The following is an 18,185-nucleotide window of genomic DNA, read 5'->3' as shown; positions in this document are numbered from 1 at the left end:
TATGAATCCTTAACTTAATATCGTCTGAGACGTGACGTCAGATAACATCACTATCAATATTACGAAAGTGATAAGTCCTACACGCTTCGAAACTGTTCAAAGTTGAAGTTCAAGAAGGTATGAGAAGAAGCTATGTGGAGTCCGAACACAATGCAGCTCACAGTTAGAGCCCATAAAGCTGGCTGTCGAAATATCTTCTAAGTTTCTAAATTGCTCGCCCAAAACATTTCAGAGACTCTATGTGATTGCCGTAAGCTTATTGACAACAGTGCATCCTATTTAAGTTATACAATATAGCACTGAAGATGGTCACTCAGTGACAGAAAATCGATTTTGCGATAGTAAAAAATATACGACCCATGCTGTCTCTTTTTTCAAGTATAATCGAATAGTAATAAAATAGAAGGTTAATTTGAAAAAAAAACAAAAAACAAAAACAGTGCCTTATTATCAGGCATGACGCTGTTGTAAATGTTGTACCTCAATCAACTTCTGACTTGGAAAGCTTGGCTGTTAAAATGGAAAATACAATCTGATGCTGAATACAAACTACGCTTCAGCTACCAATTGTTGAAATATACTAAGTATTGTCAGCAACGAATCTTATCTTAAGCACCATGAAAGTTACTAGGATCAGCTGGAGCTTCGATCCAAACCCCCTGGTGCGTAATTTTACACTTAATTTCTGTGGCAATCTCTGTGCCCTGATACACAATATGACAAAATATCAATCTTGGACACGTACTAACATAAACTTAACAACAGAGTCAGATCTATTTCTTCTTATGGCATTCTACCTACAACACATGTAGCTTCTTCACTGAGTATCAATCAACTCTGTGAATCAATACCACAAAGAAAATCCTTGTACTTTCTTCATCACAACTGATGACTGCAATAGAGACGTAGGGCATACAAAGACAGAGGATCTTTACTTTCTACTGTCTCGATGATTCACAAAATGTGATTCATTATTTGACATTACACACTCTGCCTTCAGAATAAGATGGGAATGGAAAGGTACTCGGAGATAGGGCAAAAAAGTTTCCTATAGCTCAAAACATCGTGCGAATTAATAAATTAGGCTTTGTCTAAAAGTAATTTCGTGTGAACACAAGCTCAAGCACACATGCATGGGATCATGCAATCCTGTCAGATGAATTTTAAGGTCATGGAAGGATAGTCGAACAAAATTTCGATTGGGACCAAATCCAGTCGCATAAACCCATGTTATTTCAAAAGCTCCATGCATCTTTGCAATGCTGAAACCATCCCAAAACGGACCACGCAATGTTGTTAAGCGTCATTTTCCTATATCGATCCACTTTGCAGCATATTCATCACCGTGATGCGCTGTTGTCATCAGTTGTATTCCAAACTATACTATACCCTCTACTCTCCACTGTTCTCACACGTTTAATGGAATGAGTAGACATTACAGTAAAGTTTCTCTTTACTTGGCGTAGGCACACTTATAAAGATTTATAGCATTCGTATGTACGAGGATGTGCTTAAAAGTAATGCCTCTGAATTTTTTATATGAAAATTCCTAAACTTTTTAAAATAAAACAGACTTCATTAACATTTTGCATATTTATTTTCATGCCTACATATTTATTTCTCAACACATTGGCGACGATCACATTTCTCCCAACGAGAGCCCAGTTTGTTGACACCGTCACTGTTCATTATTTGACTTTGTTGACGGAGCCAAAATCTCACGTTTGCTTGCACTGCTTTTGGGAACAGATAAAAATCAGATGGGGACAAATCGGGACTGTATTGAGGATCATCGATGACAGCGAACCCCCGGCGTCAGATTGTTCTAGATGTTGCAGTGCTCGTGCATGGTCTGGCGTTTTCATACTCATGGAAAAGGTGCTCTTTTACAACAAACATTTCTCAGGCACTGGCGTAGTTACGTTACACACCGCTATGTTACACGCTACAAATCGGAGGCCTCTAGAAGCAAACTCCCAACTTGCGCCAGCGAAGCGCGAAATTCGGCCGATTCATATGCGTATGTGCAACAACTCAACCGATACTGAGAACGGAATAAAAAATTCGGATGCATTACTTTTCAGCACGCTCCCGTGCAATGTGATATCTATTTTAATACGTTATTCATCACATTTTCTGTAGAATTAAGATCACCTCGTTGGTGAAATGAAGGCAACAGATTATTCAGATCTGAGAAATCATCATGGGTTCTTCAGAAAATAGCAATGAGATATTGGTAGTTATCAGGTATTAACCCTAGGGTCTGCTTTACTTTAACGTAACGACAAATAAACTGAGCGCCTCACAACGAAATAATATTGTCACTTGTGAAACATTCACTCCTCTACAGGTTTTATATGTGAATTACACACCCATATCGGCTTGAACATCTTTTGGAGTTTGTTCTAGTGACGCCCTCAGCACGATCCTGTCGGCGCTCTACGCCAAGCTGCTGGTGGTGGTCGGCATAGCTATGCCCATAACGGAGGTGCTCTCTGCAGAGGTGCATGCAAACTACTTCCAGGTGAGTATTTCGGGCTGAGTGCATGTTACTATACGCCAAGACCTTTTCAACGCGAGAGAGAATTAAAGCTTTCCTGTCGTTTCACAAGTGTGCCAATGACGAACTCAAGAAGAGGGACTGTGCATTATGGGACGTAGATTACTTGTAGAAAACACTTAACGTATGAGGTCGCTTTATTTGTACAGTTCTTCAAGTTGAAGCTACGTGGCAATACATTAAGTCCATGTTACATGAATGATTTTAAGGTTATTTCTGTCTGAAACTGAGCAAACTGTTAAACGTGCTTTGCCTCAGCATGCTATGAAGCATTGTAAGTGCTAATCTTTCGCTTCTTGTTAGCATATACTGTTGTACAAATTGTAAAGACCAAAGTAACGCCGGCCGCTGTGGCTGTGTGGTTCTAGGCACTTCAGTCCGGAACCGCGCTGCTGCTACGGTCGCAGGTTCGAATCCTGCCTTGAGGAATAGATGTGTGATGTCCTTAGGTTAGTTAGCTTTAAGAAGTTGTAAGTCTAGGGGACTGACGACCTCAGATGTTAAGTCCCTAGTGCTGAGAGCCATTTGAACCACTGCGTAGTACAGAAGGCAACTGAAGTAAACACAGAATCAGAGTGACGGAAACAAAACTTTTATTCAAAGACAATGACTATAATAAACTCACCGCGATTTATTATGGTCGCCTGGACGTTACAAATTGCAGGGCACGGTTCTTAATAGCTTTTGTGGCATGTGTAACAATCATGAACGGTAATTCATGCTCTGCAACGTGCTCCCATGTTGACCACAAGCTTGATAAGGAATGCTTGTGGTAAGGCGTTCCATTCTTCGACCAGCGCAGTTGACTGCTGGTGGATGGTCGCTGGTACACGTGAACATGCTGCAATACACCTATACGCCGCCTCCCCCGACCCCCCTCCCCCAAGCTTGTTCAAAGATAAGAAAGTCAATACACAGTACATCCATGATCCATGCTTCATTATGCTTGCCCACACCTTAACTCGTGATGATCAGGCTGGACAGTGTTCCTGGATGCATTACGTGTCCTGATATGGAGAGAAGTGGGAACTCGTAATGCACCGGGAACATTGTCGAACATGATGGTTTTTGTGGTCCAGATGTTATGGTGTTGGGAGACTGCACGGGCGTACTGAATAACAAATCTTTGAACAAGGTACACCCACCGATCGACATTATTATAAAGCTGTCCTCCTTCCTCGTGTGTGTCTTTTCACGGATGCATTTGGGCCTGGCGTCATTTTTATGGATCACAGTGTGTGATGGCATCGAATAGCCGCAAGCGGAGGAACTCTTGCAGCGAAAGGATGTTTCTCGAATAGGCTGACCAGCCCGTCCTTCCGTCATAAATCGCATCGAGCGCGTGTGGGATGCATTGTCTAGACGTATCGCAGAATGAGCTCATGTTCCAACGACCATCCAACAATTTCCACACAGCTTGTGGAGGAATGGAAAGCCTTACTACCAGCACTCCTTACGAACCTTGTGGCCGGCATCAGAGCACGTTGCAGACACCTGCTGGATGATCGTTGGAATATGCGGACGTTCTCCATTCCATCAAGTGCTCAATGGTATTTAAGTCGGTTGACCGGACAGGTTCGTATTTATAGAGCTCCATAGGGATTTTGACACCGTATCTCACAGTCGGCTTGTAATCAAATTCTGTGGTTATGGAATATCGTCTCAGTTATGCGACTGGACTCGTGATTTCATGTCAGGGAGGACACAGTTCGTGGGTTATTGACGGGATGTAATCGAGTAAAACAAGCGATTCCTGGCGTTCTCCAAGGTAGTGTTATAGGCCCTCGGCTGTTCCTTATCTATATAAACGATTCAAGAGATAAATTTAGGAGATAATATGAGCAGCCATCTTAGGTTGTTTGCAGATTATGCTGTAGTTTAACGTCTAGTAAAGTCATCAGAATATCAAAAAAAAAATTGTAATTCGTTTTAGACAAAATATCTGTAGGGTGCGAAACTTGATAAATGTCCTTAAATAATGAAATGTGTGAGGTCTCCTACATGAGTGCTAAAAGGAATCCGATAAACGTCCGTTACACGATAAATCAATCAAACCTGAAGGCCGTAAATTCAACTATATACCTAGAAATCACAATTAACAATTAAGAACAACTTAAACTGCAAAGACGATACAGAAAATGTTGTGGAGAAAGCGAACCCAAGATTGAGTTTTATTGGAAGATCACTTAAAAGATGCAACATATCTAATAAAGAGGCTGCCTGTACTACGATTGTCCCTTCTCTTTTGAAGTTCTGCTGCGCGGAGTGGGATCGTTACCAGACAGGCTTCATGGAGTACATCGAGAAAGGTCAAAGGAGGGCAGCACGTTTTGTATTATCGGGAAATAGGGGAGAGATTTTCATGGACATGATACAGAATTTGGGGTAGACATCGTTAAAACAAAGACGTTTCTCGTTCCAGTGGGAGCTTCTCATTAAATTTCTCCTCCGAATGCGAAAATATTTTGTTGACGGCGACCTACCTAGAGAGAAACAATCATCATAATAAATTAACAGAGTTCACAAGGAAAAATATAGATGTTGGTTCACCCGCGCGCTGTTCGAGAATGGAATGACAGAGAGTTATTGTGAAGCTGGTTTGATGAACCGTCTGCCATACACATAAGTGTGAGTTGCAGAGTAGCCACGCAGATGTAGGTAATATATATGTACAGCGTGTACTTCCGTCTATAGTGATCACACACTCTATCGCTTTGACTTCAGTGCAATTATTGATTTGGAATATAAGTGTCGCAACCGTTCGCCTTACTGGGTATTTCTTTCAGTTACCTTCCGTACTATACTGTAGCAGTTTATGTATGGCCCAAGTTTCACCAAGCTACGTTACTTGTCAGTGATCCATCATGCGAAAGTTACTTCCCTTAAGATTTTGTGTTCTGAAGTGTTGCCAGTTTACATGTAGTTCTGTACGGTCATTACTTAGTTGCTGCCCCTTTGTTGTGATTTCTTGGGCGTAATGGTTCTCTTACAGTAGGATGAGATCTGCACTAGAATTTGTAACTTTTCAAGTGTAACTTTGTACTTGTTGATGGTTATTTGTAACAATTAGTAACTTATTACGTGAAACTTCCGAGTTTGCAGTTCCTATGTAGAAGTGCACGCCATATGCAAAACATTTATACAATCTTTTCATTGTAGATCATCCATATGTTAACCAAACCAGCATTTAGAAACATTAACTATGTAAGAATCTTGCATTATGAGTGAACAAATCACTGAATATAAACTGTTCCTACCCACTGCTATGAGTATAGAGCAACACAACATTTCTTAACTCATTTCTCTAAGTACGATAGTAAGTTAGCCTAACAACAGTAGTACCCATACAAAATAAAGATGTGCAGTATGATAGTTAGAGGTAATTTGAACATGTGCAAAGTGAATGGTCATTCACTGTTCCCTAAATCAACTAGGTAATGTCTGAACGTTGCCACAGAAATGATAAAGCTTACCTATTCTGTAATGAAAATGTAACTGTATTATGCAATGCAATTACAGTCATTTGCAACAAGATGGCATAGAAGAAATCACGCTGCTTTTGATATTACTTAAATAACTCTCTCTAAGATCTAAGCGAGCAAGCCAGGCGGCAGCAAATCAAAAGTTAGTAATTGGATCACACGAGCTCCATTGTGTGTTCGGAAAATATTAGCTTAGATATCTTTTGAATAAGTAGATCGAATGTGTCGGATCAGCATCGATCGAATAACTTGAAAGCTATTGTGATTCGTTTTCGTATTAATTAGTGGAATTCGAGAATGTGAACGTGTGTGTACTGCTGATCATTGTTGTTAACAATAGCAGTAGGTTTGGATATAGAATAGAAAGCTCATAAAATGAACACTTTAGATAAAAATCCTTTTAAATGTCGTACCTTAAAAAGAAAAGGGCAAAGAGTGATGTGATCCATCACTGAGTTCATGCATATCACGAAATGCTTAAGCGGGACTGTTCTGATAGCAAAAATGCAAGTTTCAGTTTTGAAAACGTTAAAACTGAAAACGCTCTCTGAACGAGACATTCCGTGTCCTGCAACGCAAGCGTAAGCGAATGCATAGCCAGATACTATCTTGATCGATATGTTCCAAGCTGCAGCATTCCAAAGTGATGCCTCCACAACAGCGATCACGTCCGATTCTACCACAGCTCGACAAGGAAATGCTCACCAGCGCGTAATGACTGCTCGACAATAATATAAAATTTGGAATCCAAAGACTCTCCTCTACATAAGCACTCAGGAAATACTCTTTCTTTGGTAAATATTACAAAGAAAACTGCCATCTCTCGTTGTATAGAAACATTAAAATCATTTATTCCCAAACTTTCCACGTCTACCTCTATATTTACTGTACGATAACAATGTTGTTTCAGACGACCAGCGTATGTGGCATGATTGGTTGCAACTTCTCACATGTTCTTTATAAAGTATTTAAAAATTTTTGTTAACCATTAATATATTCGCAGCGTTGAAGCTCTGAATACATGCACTAAGTGATCAAATGTATCCGGACACCTGGCTGACAATGACTTACAAGATCGTGGCGCTATCCATCGGTAATGCTGGAATTCAATTTGGTGTTGGCCCACCCTTAGCCATGATGACAGCTTCCACTCTCGCACGCATACATTCAATCATGTGCTGGAAGTTTTCTTGGGGAATGGCAGCCCATTCTTCACGGAGTGCTGCACTGAGAAAAGGTATCAATGTCCGTCGGTGACGCCTGGCACGAAGTCGGCGTTCCAAAACATCCAAAAGGTGTCCTATAGGATTCAGGTCGGGACTCTGTGCAGACCAGTCCATTAAGGGATGTTATTGTCGTGTAACCACTCCGCCACAGGCCGTGCATTATGAAGAGGTGCTCGATAGCGTTGAAAGATGCAATCGTCATCCACGAATTGCTCTTCAACAGTGGGAATCAAGGGGCGCTTAAAAATTCAATCTAGGCCTCTGCTGCGATAGAACCACGTAAAACAAGGGTTTCCAGCCCCATTCATCAAAAACACGACCACACCATAACACCACCACCTCCGAAGTGTTCAAATGGTTCAAATGGCTCTGAGCACGATGGGACTTAACTTCTGTGGTCATCAGTCCCCTAGAACTTGGAACTACTTAAACCTAACTAGCCTAAGGACATCACACACATCCATGCCCGAGGCAGGATTCGAACCTGCGACCGTAGCAGTCCCGCGGTTCCGGACTGCGCGCCTAGAACCACTAGACCACCGCGGCCGGCCCTCCGAAGTGTACTGTTGGCACTACACATGCTGGCAGTTGATGTTCACCAGGCATTCGCCACACCCACACTCTGCCATCGGATCGCCACATTGTGTACTGCGATTCGATACTCCACAAAACGTTTTTCAACTGTTCAATCGTCCAATGTTTTCGCTCCTTACACCAAACGAGGCGTATTTTGGCATTTACCGGCGTGATGTGTGGTTTATGAGCAGCCGCTCGACCAAGGGATTCAAGTTTTCTCAACTTCCGCATAACTGTCATAGTACTTGCAGTGGATCCTGATGCAGATTTAAATTCCTTTGTGATGGTCCGGATAGATCTCTGCCTATTACACATTACGAGTCTCTTCAACTGTCGGCAGTCTCTGTCAGTCAACAGACGAGTTTGGCCTGTACGCTTTTGTGCTGTACGTGACCCTTCACGTTTCCAGTTCACGATCACACCGGAAACAGTGGATTTCGGTATGTTTAGGAGTGTGGAATTCTCGCGTACAGACGTATGACACAAGTGACACTCATTCACCTGACCACGTTCGAAGTCCGTGAGTTCCGCGGAGCGCCTGATTCTACACTCTCACGAAGTATAATGACTATTGAGGTCGCTGATATGGAGTACCTGGCAGTAGGTGGCAGCACAATGCACCTAATATGAAAAACGTATGTTTTTGGGGGTGTCAAGATACTTTTGATCACATAGCGTACTTGTCCTGTGTGACTTATATTTCTTGGATGTTGGAGTGTTTAAACTTATTTGTAATGTTATTCTTGTTTTTGTGAGAGAGCACTCATAAATGTGAGATGCATGAAACGGAGATATGGAAAGTCTTTTGCGTAGAAGTTCCGTTTTTGGTTAAACTGGGCTTTGTATCTTAATTAACTGATTTTCTGTCGTGCTTTTGGCGAATGATTTCTTTCCCTTTCTAACAGTTTTCTCAGCCTATGGAACCCTTATTTTTTAGAATATTTGCAACTATGTTAGTTGATGTGTCTGCGTCGCTGTGTACCTTGATCTACACTTTGTTGCGGTTTTGACAGTTTGTGCAGCTGTTGCCTTAGTGTTAGGGTCGCAGACTACCCCAATTGCTACACCCAATCACTATACCTGCGCATTAAATTCTTCTCTGGAATTCTGTCTAGATGTAGTTAGGAATGTTACTGAGTACAGGTTGAGCAGAGACCGGCTGAGCTGGAGAGGCAGGCCGAGTCTGGTTATTAAGAAGGACCGTAGGCCTTTTGAAAGGACAAACACCGCCAAAGGAAGGATGAACGTCGTAGAAAAGTTCGGAACAGAATACTGTGTGCGGACTAAACTCCGCCAAAGAGCCGCCTTCTGTGTTGTGTCCTAAACGATGGAAGGCCAATGTATCGTGTTTTAATTACGACAGTCTACCAGCGCCGAAGAGATGTGCCACGAGCAGAGAACAAGAGTTTGCAGCATTGCGGCACTATGTCGTCTGCAGAAACAAGGTTTTATGGGAACAGCCAGACCCAAAGTCATACAAAAATAGAAATCTATGAAGTCGGGTGAGACCGGAGGCCATCCTGCACTTTTATGCTTAAGAAAACGAGACTCGCAGCCCTCAGATCGGTGCCAAATTAACTGCCTTATTGACTGTATTAAGAAATAGTAAAAGCATCTGCCGTTGCACGATATCAATAAAGTCTAGAGAGGCAGTACGGAAATCGCTCTGCCTATATGGAGGAAGCTTGATTGGGTGAAGTATGGAATTGGACATATAGTCGGAGTCAGGTGCTTCTTGTTTCTGAACTCAAGCACTAAAAACTCACACTACTGAATAATTAGGTTTAAAATGAATATGGAATGGATATTTTTGCGTTCTTAGAACAGACCTGATTGGTCGGCACTCAGAACAATCACGGTCATTATTGGTCAACAAAATAACGCGCAAGTGAAAATTCTGCTTCTAGTTGGCAGAGTTGTGTGGAACTACTTCCATCCAAGATTCTGCTTCTAGTTGGCAGACTTGTGTGGAACTACTTCCATCCAAGACTTGCAAGGAGACGTTTCAGCCGAGAGAGAGACTTCGGTATTGGGTGTGCATCCTTAGGTCCAGACCAGAAAACATGTATTCAGCCACCGAAGCTTCCATTCACAGGCACCGGTAACGCTAACTAAGATGAGTCATTGTAGCATTCACAAGTGGTGTGATACACGTGGAGTTTTCATATTGACGTTAGGACTTTGTCGTTACTAATTCAGGTACATTTTCAGCAATTTCTAACTCAACATGTGCTCAGTCAAGATAGTGGGTGCATGCATGATTTTTCTGTAGTGTTTTGCTTCCCTCTCTGATCAACATTTGGCAGTCACTGAGCGACGTGAAGGAACTTTGTATCCTGCGATGTCATGTTGATTTTAGCGTATTCATCTTTACCACGATGCTCTTGTTTTTATTCCATTGTAATTTATACTAACATCTAATGAATGTAACGAGTTAAAGTCCTTGTGTACTTGTGTTTAATCTGAAATCAACAGGGAGTAGTAATAAAAAGGGTTCTATAGTGACACATTTTGCATTCAGGAGTTTGATGAAACTCCTTATTGTACACTCCTGGAAATGGAAAAAAGAACACATTGACACCGGTGTGTCAGACCCACCATACTTGCTCCGGACACTGCGAAAGGGCTGTACAAGCAATGATCACACGCACGGCACAGCGGACACACCAGGAACCGCGGTGTTGGCCGTCGAATGGCGCTAGCTGCGCAGCATTTGTGCACCGCCGCCGTCAGTGTCAGCCAGTTTGCCGTGGCATACGGAGCTCCATCGCAGTCTTTAACACTGGTAGCATGCCGCGACAGCGTGGACGTGAACCGTATGTGCAGTTGACAGACTTTGAGCGAGGGCGTATAGTGGGCATGCGGGAGGCCGGGTGGACGTAGGCCGAATTGCTCAACACGTGGGGCGTGAGGTCTCCACAGTACATCGATCTTGTCGCCAGTGGTCGGCGGAAGGTGCACGTGCCCGTCGACCTGGGACCGGACCGCAGCGACGCACGGATGCACGCCAAGACCGTAGGATCCTACACAGTGCCGTAGGGGACCGCACCGCCACTTCCCAGCAAATTAGGGACACTGTTGCTCCTGGGGTATCGGCGAGGACCATTCGCAACCGTCTCCATGAAGCTGGGCTACGGTCCCGCACACCGTTAGGCCGTCTTCCGCTCACGCCCCAACATCGTGCAGCCCGCCTCCAGTGGTGTCGCGACAGGCGTGAATGGAGGGACGAATGGAGTCGTGTCGTCTTCAGCGATGAGAGTCGCTTCTGCCTTGGTGCCAATGATGGTCGTATGCGTGTTTGGCGCCGTTCAGGTGAGCGCCACAATCAGGACTGCATACGACCGAGGCACACAGGGCCAACACCCGGCATCATGGTGTGGGGAGCGATCTCCTACACTGGCCGTACACCACTGGTGATCGTCGAGGGGACACTGAATAGTGCACGGTACATCCAAACCGCCATCGAACCCATCGTTCTACCATTCCTAGACCGGCAAGGGAACTTGCTGTTCCAACAGGACAATGCACGTCAGCATGTATCCTGTGCCACCCAACGTGCTCTAGAAGGTGTAAGTCAACTACCCTGGCCAGCAAGATCTCCGGATCTGTCCCCCATTGAGCATGTTTGGGACTGGATGAAGCGTCGTCTCACGCGGTCTGCACGTCCAGCACGAACGCTGGTCCAACTGAGGCGCCAGGTGGAAATGGCATGGCAAGCCGTTCCACAGGACTACATCCAGCATCTCTACGATCGTCTCCATGGGAGAATAGCAGCCTGCATTGCTGCGAAAGGTGGATATACACTGTACTAGTGCCGACATTGTGCATGCTCTGTTGCCTGTGTCTATGTGCCTGTGGTTCTGTCAGTGTGATCATGTGATGTATCTGACCCCAGGAATGTGTCAATAAAGTTTCCCCTTCCTGGGACAATGAATTCACGGTGTTCTTATTTCAATTTCCAGGAGTGTATTATCTTGTGAGTACAGCACGCACGTTCCACGTACGTCAGAGTCACCCGTGTTAAATAAATTAAGTTCATGAAGTTATCTGTTACGTGACGCATGTAGTTAAATTCAGACGTTTCTGTGTGGAGTGAGTTGATTATCAGTAAGGTCACCTAGTACAACTCTTTCTGACACATCCACGGATGTGCCTACGTCTCAGCAGTAACCTCACGTTAGCATAAATCAACTAAGCGAATTTAACACACATAAATTCACTGAAACGTCTACAACACGAAAAATCTTCCGAAATATCGAACAAATGTAGACTTTACCAGCCTTATATGTAGCAAAAATCTGAACCGTGCCGAAACAGGATTAGACAGTATAAAATTTTCGAGACAGAAGACTCAAAGGAAGATAATGGGGCACAGGAGAGGCTTCACCCAGAAGATCAGGAAACCAAGACCTGTATGCCGAGACAGTGGTCATCTCTGGAGCCATCGCAAAAATATGGAGCATGTTCTTCACACACACACATCCATAGAATTGACCAAGAGTTTGTGTTACATCACATACTGCATTTTCAGACATGAGAATACAAGGGACAGCGATGTACAAGACAGTAGCTTCCAAATTGGAAATCGAGTTCGCCCCAACACATGATACACTGCACAAAGGTACATGTACAACTACATCTACATAGATATTCTGCAAATCACACTTCAGTGCCTGCAAGAAGGTAAGAATACATTTCGATGGTGTGAAGTTCTACGTACTCCAAAACATTGTAACATACATGTCATCACAGTTTGCGAAAGAAAAACTCACATCTGCCCTATTCAACCTGGTGACCTATCATGTACGATGTCCACATCACTCTCAAATTACTGGCCATTAAAAACTGCTACACAAAGAAGAAATGCAGATGATAAACGGCTATTCATTTGACAAATATATTATACTAGAATTGACATGTGATTACATTTTCATGCAATTTGGATGCATAGATCCTGAGAAATCAGGACCTCTGGTCGGAATAACGGCCTAGATACGCCTGGTCATTGAGTCAAACAGATCTTGGATGGCGTTTACAGGTATAGCTGCCCATGCAGCTTGAACACGATACCACAGTTCATCAAGAGTAGTGATTGGCGTATTGTGACGAGCCAGTTGCTCGGTCACCATTGACCAGACGTTTTCAATTGGTGAGAGATCTGGAGAATGTACTGGCAAAGGCAGCAGTCGAAATTTTTCTGTATCCAGAAAGGCCCGTACAAGACCTGCAACATGAGGTCGTGCATTATCCTGCTGAAATGTAGGTTTCGCAGGGATCGAATGAAGGGTAGAGCTACGGGTCATAATACATCTGAAATGTAACGTCCACTGTTCAAAGTGCCGTCAATGCGAACAAGAGGTGACCGAAACGTGTAACCAATGGCACTCCATACCATCACGCCGGGTGATACGCCAATATGGCGATGACGAATACACGCTTCCAATGTGCGCTCACCGCAATGTCGCCAAACACGGATGCGACCATCATGATGCAGTAAACAGAACCTGGATTCATCCGAAAAAGTGACGTTTTGCCATTCGTGCACCCAGGTTCATCGTTGGGTACACCATTGCAGGCGCTCCTGTCTGTGATGCAGCGTCAAGGGTAACCGCAGCCATGGTCTCCGAGCTGATGGTCCATGCTGCTACAAACAACGTCGAACTGTTCGTGCAGATGGTTGTTGTCTTGCAAATGTCCCCATGTGTTGACTCAGGGATCGAGACGTGGCTGCACGGCCATGCGGATAAGATGCCTGTCATCTCGACTGCTAGTGATACGAGGCCGTTGGGATCCAGCACAGCGTTCCATATTACCCTCCTGAACCCACCGATTCCACATTCTGCTAACAGTCGTTGGATCTCGACCAACGCTAGCAGCAATGTCCTGATACGATAAACCGCAATCACTATAGGCTACAATCCGCCCTTTATCAAAGTTGGAAACGTGATGGTACGCATTTGTCCCTCTTACACGACACATCACAACAACGTTTCACCAGGGAACGCCGGTCAGCTGCTGTTTGTGTATGAGAAATCGGTTGGAAACTTTCCTCATGTCAGCACGTTATAGGTGTCGCCACCGGCGCCAACCTTGTGTGAATGCTCTGAAAAGCTAATCATTTGCATATCACAGCATCTTCTTTCTGTCGGTTAAATTTAGCGTCTGTAGCACGTCATCTTCGTGGTGTAGCAATTTTAATGTCCAGTAGTGTATAAGACCCACTCTCTACCTTTAAAAGGTACGATATAACGCATTTTCTTGGTAGCCACCTTATCTGCAATCCGTATTCACCTCTGTGACTTCTGTTAGTATTTCACAGCTGTTTCTTTCTGTTACGGAAATCCTTTGGCGAACTATTTCGGTAAAATATGTGACGATTTTAATTTTGTACGGTTTTTCTAGCTTTCTTGGTATAGATATCGCTTCAATTTAGCTTTCGATAATTTCCGATCACTGTTTCATATACTCCTACATCTCTTGTTTCATTCTGCTAATTTCATTTTTCCTTCTGTTAGTCATGAAAGTATTTGTTCCTTTAGGAACAGTCGAATGATACGTGAATTGTTGTGTACCTATACGTTGACTACATATAGCACTGTTATCAATAAGGTTACCTTGAGAGTATTTATTGTATTGCTGATTAATTTGCTGAGCCTTTTCGATATTATTTTTCTTTAACTTTTCTGAAATGCTTCAATTCTTCAAATTAAATGAATTCTTGTGAAAAATGGTTGTTGCTAACTGAAATAGTTTATTTCGCAAACAAGTTCGTAGACCGTATTAAAAAAAAATTGAAAGTTCTTCTGCCCTAATAAGTAATATATTTAATTAAAACCACATCTGATTCTTTAGTGAACCGACAATTTGTTACTAAATCTATTTTCATACACATTACAGTTGCCTGTCTCGTAAATGGTTTTATTTAAAGTATTTAATCACCACATTTTTCCGTCTAATGGAACCCATTCTTTAGGCATTATATGTAATTAAGAGTACAATAATTTAAAATAATGGCTAACATAGCAAGTATTGCACTGTTCGCAACGACTCTTAAAATGTAGCGGTCTTGCTTGACACTCCCTTTGCTACTATTGCTGGCCGTTTAACTGGCCAATTCTTGTCATTAGTTGTTTGGTGTTTGAACATCATTCTACTGCTCAGAATGGCCTTGTAACAATCTTCGAAGTTCGTATTTCTATGTAAGTGTGCACAGTAACACGACAGTAGATCGAAAAATTTGTTTTAGATGTAGAAGTCATAATTAGTTGATAACCTAATAATTTCGGTTTCTCATTTCAGGGTTTCTACCTGTATCTCTACGTTGGAAGTATTCTTTACATGTGCTTCATTTACATGATTCTGCTGAAGAGTCGTGCTATCTACAAGATCATCAACAGATTCGGTAAGTGCTTATTTGGAGAAAGTATGTTCCTGTGATTTCGAAGTCGAAATACTGTCTGTTTCTTTATAATAACATAGAAGTACAAGAATTTCTAATAGGTAATTAGCCGAGCCAACGTCATACTGAAGATGTGACTATATGGCATTCGTTGTGGAAATGCAATCTGTCTTTAAAATGGCACGTTAGGTAAAGCCCTGGATACCGAGCCAATAAGGCATTTGCACGTCGCATGTAACAGAGGAGATTAGACAAAATTACGAGAAAAAATTTTAATAAATAAAAATGGTCTCTGCTATGCTTTTCTTTATTGAAGTCAAGCGGTTTCAGATGATTAATTAGCCCTCTATTACACATAATGGCGTTATTGAAAATGAAAATAATTAATATTAAATGTAACATTCTAAAAGTAAGACTTTTTCATTATAAGTCAACTGAACTTGAATAATTACAATAACATAACTCATGACGGGTTACCAGCCTCTAATTATACGGGAAGGAAGTTGCATAACATGTGAATTTTATTTACTATAATTATGACGGAGACAAACTATTGTATTTAACGCAACTGGCAAACAATTTTATTTACAGTCCAGACATATCAAACGGTTACATGTAGAAATTCACTTCACATTAAAAAGATAGGACGTGGAAATTCATAGATCGTACATAGAGTAGCTGAAACAGTGTTCAGCATATTATAGTCCTAACAACAAAGAACATAAAGTTATTCCATTCCGACAGCTTTTTGCAGCGGTCTCCTTTCCTTCAAGCAACCCTCCTAATTCTCAGAAGTTATCGGAGGTTTATAAATCCATACTACCGTGCGTTAACTTTCTACGCCAACTAGGTCATTAGCATGCAAGCCACTCATTCTTGATGTATGCAAATAAGGGATTTTCCGGATAGGATCAGCAGCAGTATAAGATTGTTCGCTTAAGTTGCTGTTCTCTCCGAGTAAGACTAGGACAAAATGTTCACCTTGTCTAATGAATTACAGCTGTGTCGAATTGTAGATAAACGTAAGATATTATCGAGGTCTTTCTCTCGGTTGTAGATAGTACCTCAGTACAGGGTTAGTGTGAACATCATGGGCATGTCGCATGATGTTAAGTATTTAGGAGTAGTACTAAGAACTGACATGAAATGGAAGATCACGAGTAATCAGTATCAGCAAGGTAACGGAATATTTAGATGTGTTGGAACGGTTCGGTAAATGTGCAGTGCATCTGTAAAGGAATATGCTCGTGAGACGCTACAGGCTATTTCTAAGCGTTGTTCCAGTGTTTGGAATAGTTTTCAAATAGACATGATAAGTAACATAATGCGAATTCAAGGATGCGTTGCTAGGTTTGTAGCAGGTCTGTATAGCCCATAGGAAAGTTCAACAGAAGTGCTCAGGGAACTTATATGGCAATCTTTGGGAGACGACTAGTGGTTCCAACGAAAACCTGTTGGATAAGTTTAGATAACTGGTATCCAAAGTAGACAGTGCGACTTTTCGGTTGCTACCATTGTTTATTTCGTGTAGTGATCAGGAGAAAAGGTACGAGAGACTATGCCCCAACGCTCAACGCTTAAAGCTACGGTGAAATAGGGCAAAAATTCGGTAATATTGGTACATAGATCGCTGCGTCATGCATTGTACAGTGTCTTGTGGAGCATACATGTATCTGTAGAAGTAAGTTCGTATGATTTTGCTCACCAACTTGGGACTTCACAATAGAGGGCACACACAAGAAAAAGAAATTTACCCGATCCATAGAACAAGCATTCTGTTAAACGCCGCGAAATCTTAATTGTCATTAGCGGTCTGAAACTTAAGAACAAAAGTCTCGGTTTATTTGCACTGTCTGAAATTTTTAAAATAAATTCCTTTTCACTGAGGTAAATTAAGGAAAGGTCAACGACTACCTCCCGTCATGCCCTAAGATCAGGGGTATCCTACCCAAAGACCTGCCTACAAAATAATATTTTCCATTCCTGTGCCAATCCCGCTTCCAATCCTGCACCCTGCCAATAATTGGCCAATAAAAGACAGAACTACACGTGAAAGCAGCCATGTTGTATATTAGCTATGCTGCACTGTACTGAATTCTATCTGCGTATGACAAATGACGAACTGTCTGCTTGCACTGGCCACTGACAAACTGTGACAAACTGCAAACTTCACCACGCCAACCATGCAGCGCATCACAACACAAACGACTTCAACAGCTGCTTCCCTAAGAAGCCATATGGATATTGTACTTTGAGCACAAGGTTCTTTCCACTGCCAGTGTCTTTCTTGCATATCTTGCACTCTTGCCGAGCCCCTGTCCTAAACCTGCTCTAACCTATTTCCCACTGCCTCACATTACTTTTTCCCTTCTATCTTCTGTTCACACACTGCTACGCATTCCAAATCGTGTACCAACTTTTGCCACCATTCTTCTGAGCCCCTAGCACTTGCAGGCATTTTCTCTCTCTCTGTCTGTCTCTCTCTCTCTCTCTCTCTCTCTCTCTCTCTCTCCCTCTCCCTCCCCCTCCCTTCCTCCTCCCTCTCCCATACCTCTCTCCGCCATTTTCAACCACTCTCTCGTTCTGTCTCTGTCCCATGCCTCCCTATTCATCTCCACTTTCCTCTCCCGTTCTGCCCCCATTTTCTCCTCTCTCCCTCTCCATACTCCTTTCATCTTGTTGTGCAGCCGTTAAGTCATCTTTCGATAACCCTGCCTCACACTGTACCATTGCCCCGACCTTGCTTCACGCGTCCTCTGTTATACCCTTCTCAGCTACATCTGCCCAGGAGACTGCTCTCAACAATGGAATAATCAGTTTCAATGGAAACGTGAGAATATATGGTTGGGTGTCCGTGTGGCTGTGTGTGCGAGTCTGTGCACCATTACTATAGAAAGAGCTAGAGCTCTAAACCTAGTGCGAATAGTGTTTTCTGTTATGTA

At 42.7% G+C, this 18,185-nt stretch overlaps 1 protein-coding gene across 1 annotated transcript in view; it reads left to right on the top strand.

The window, feature by feature from the left end:
- The window catches only part of LOC126176579 (proton channel OtopLc-like), a 141,746-nt gene that overhangs the window by 10,874 nt on the left and 112,687 nt on the right, over nt 1–18,185 (top strand). The window contains exons 4-5 of the mRNA XM_049923741.1: nt 2,410–2,524; nt 15,144–15,246. Of these exons, the coding sequence (XP_049779698.1) occupies nt 2,410–2,524; nt 15,144–15,246 (218 nt within the window). The remainder of the gene's footprint in view (nt 1–2,409; nt 2,525–15,143; nt 15,247–18,185) is intronic.

The sequence above is a fragment of the Schistocerca cancellata genome, chromosome 3, assembly GCF_023864275.1.
Source record: "Schistocerca cancellata isolate TAMUIC-IGC-003103 chromosome 3, iqSchCanc2.1, whole genome shotgun sequence".
In the NCBI taxonomy this organism is placed as follows: domain Eukaryota; kingdom Metazoa; phylum Arthropoda; class Insecta; order Orthoptera; family Acrididae; genus Schistocerca; species Schistocerca cancellata.
This window is presented reverse-complemented; position numbering and strand designations above follow the sequence as displayed.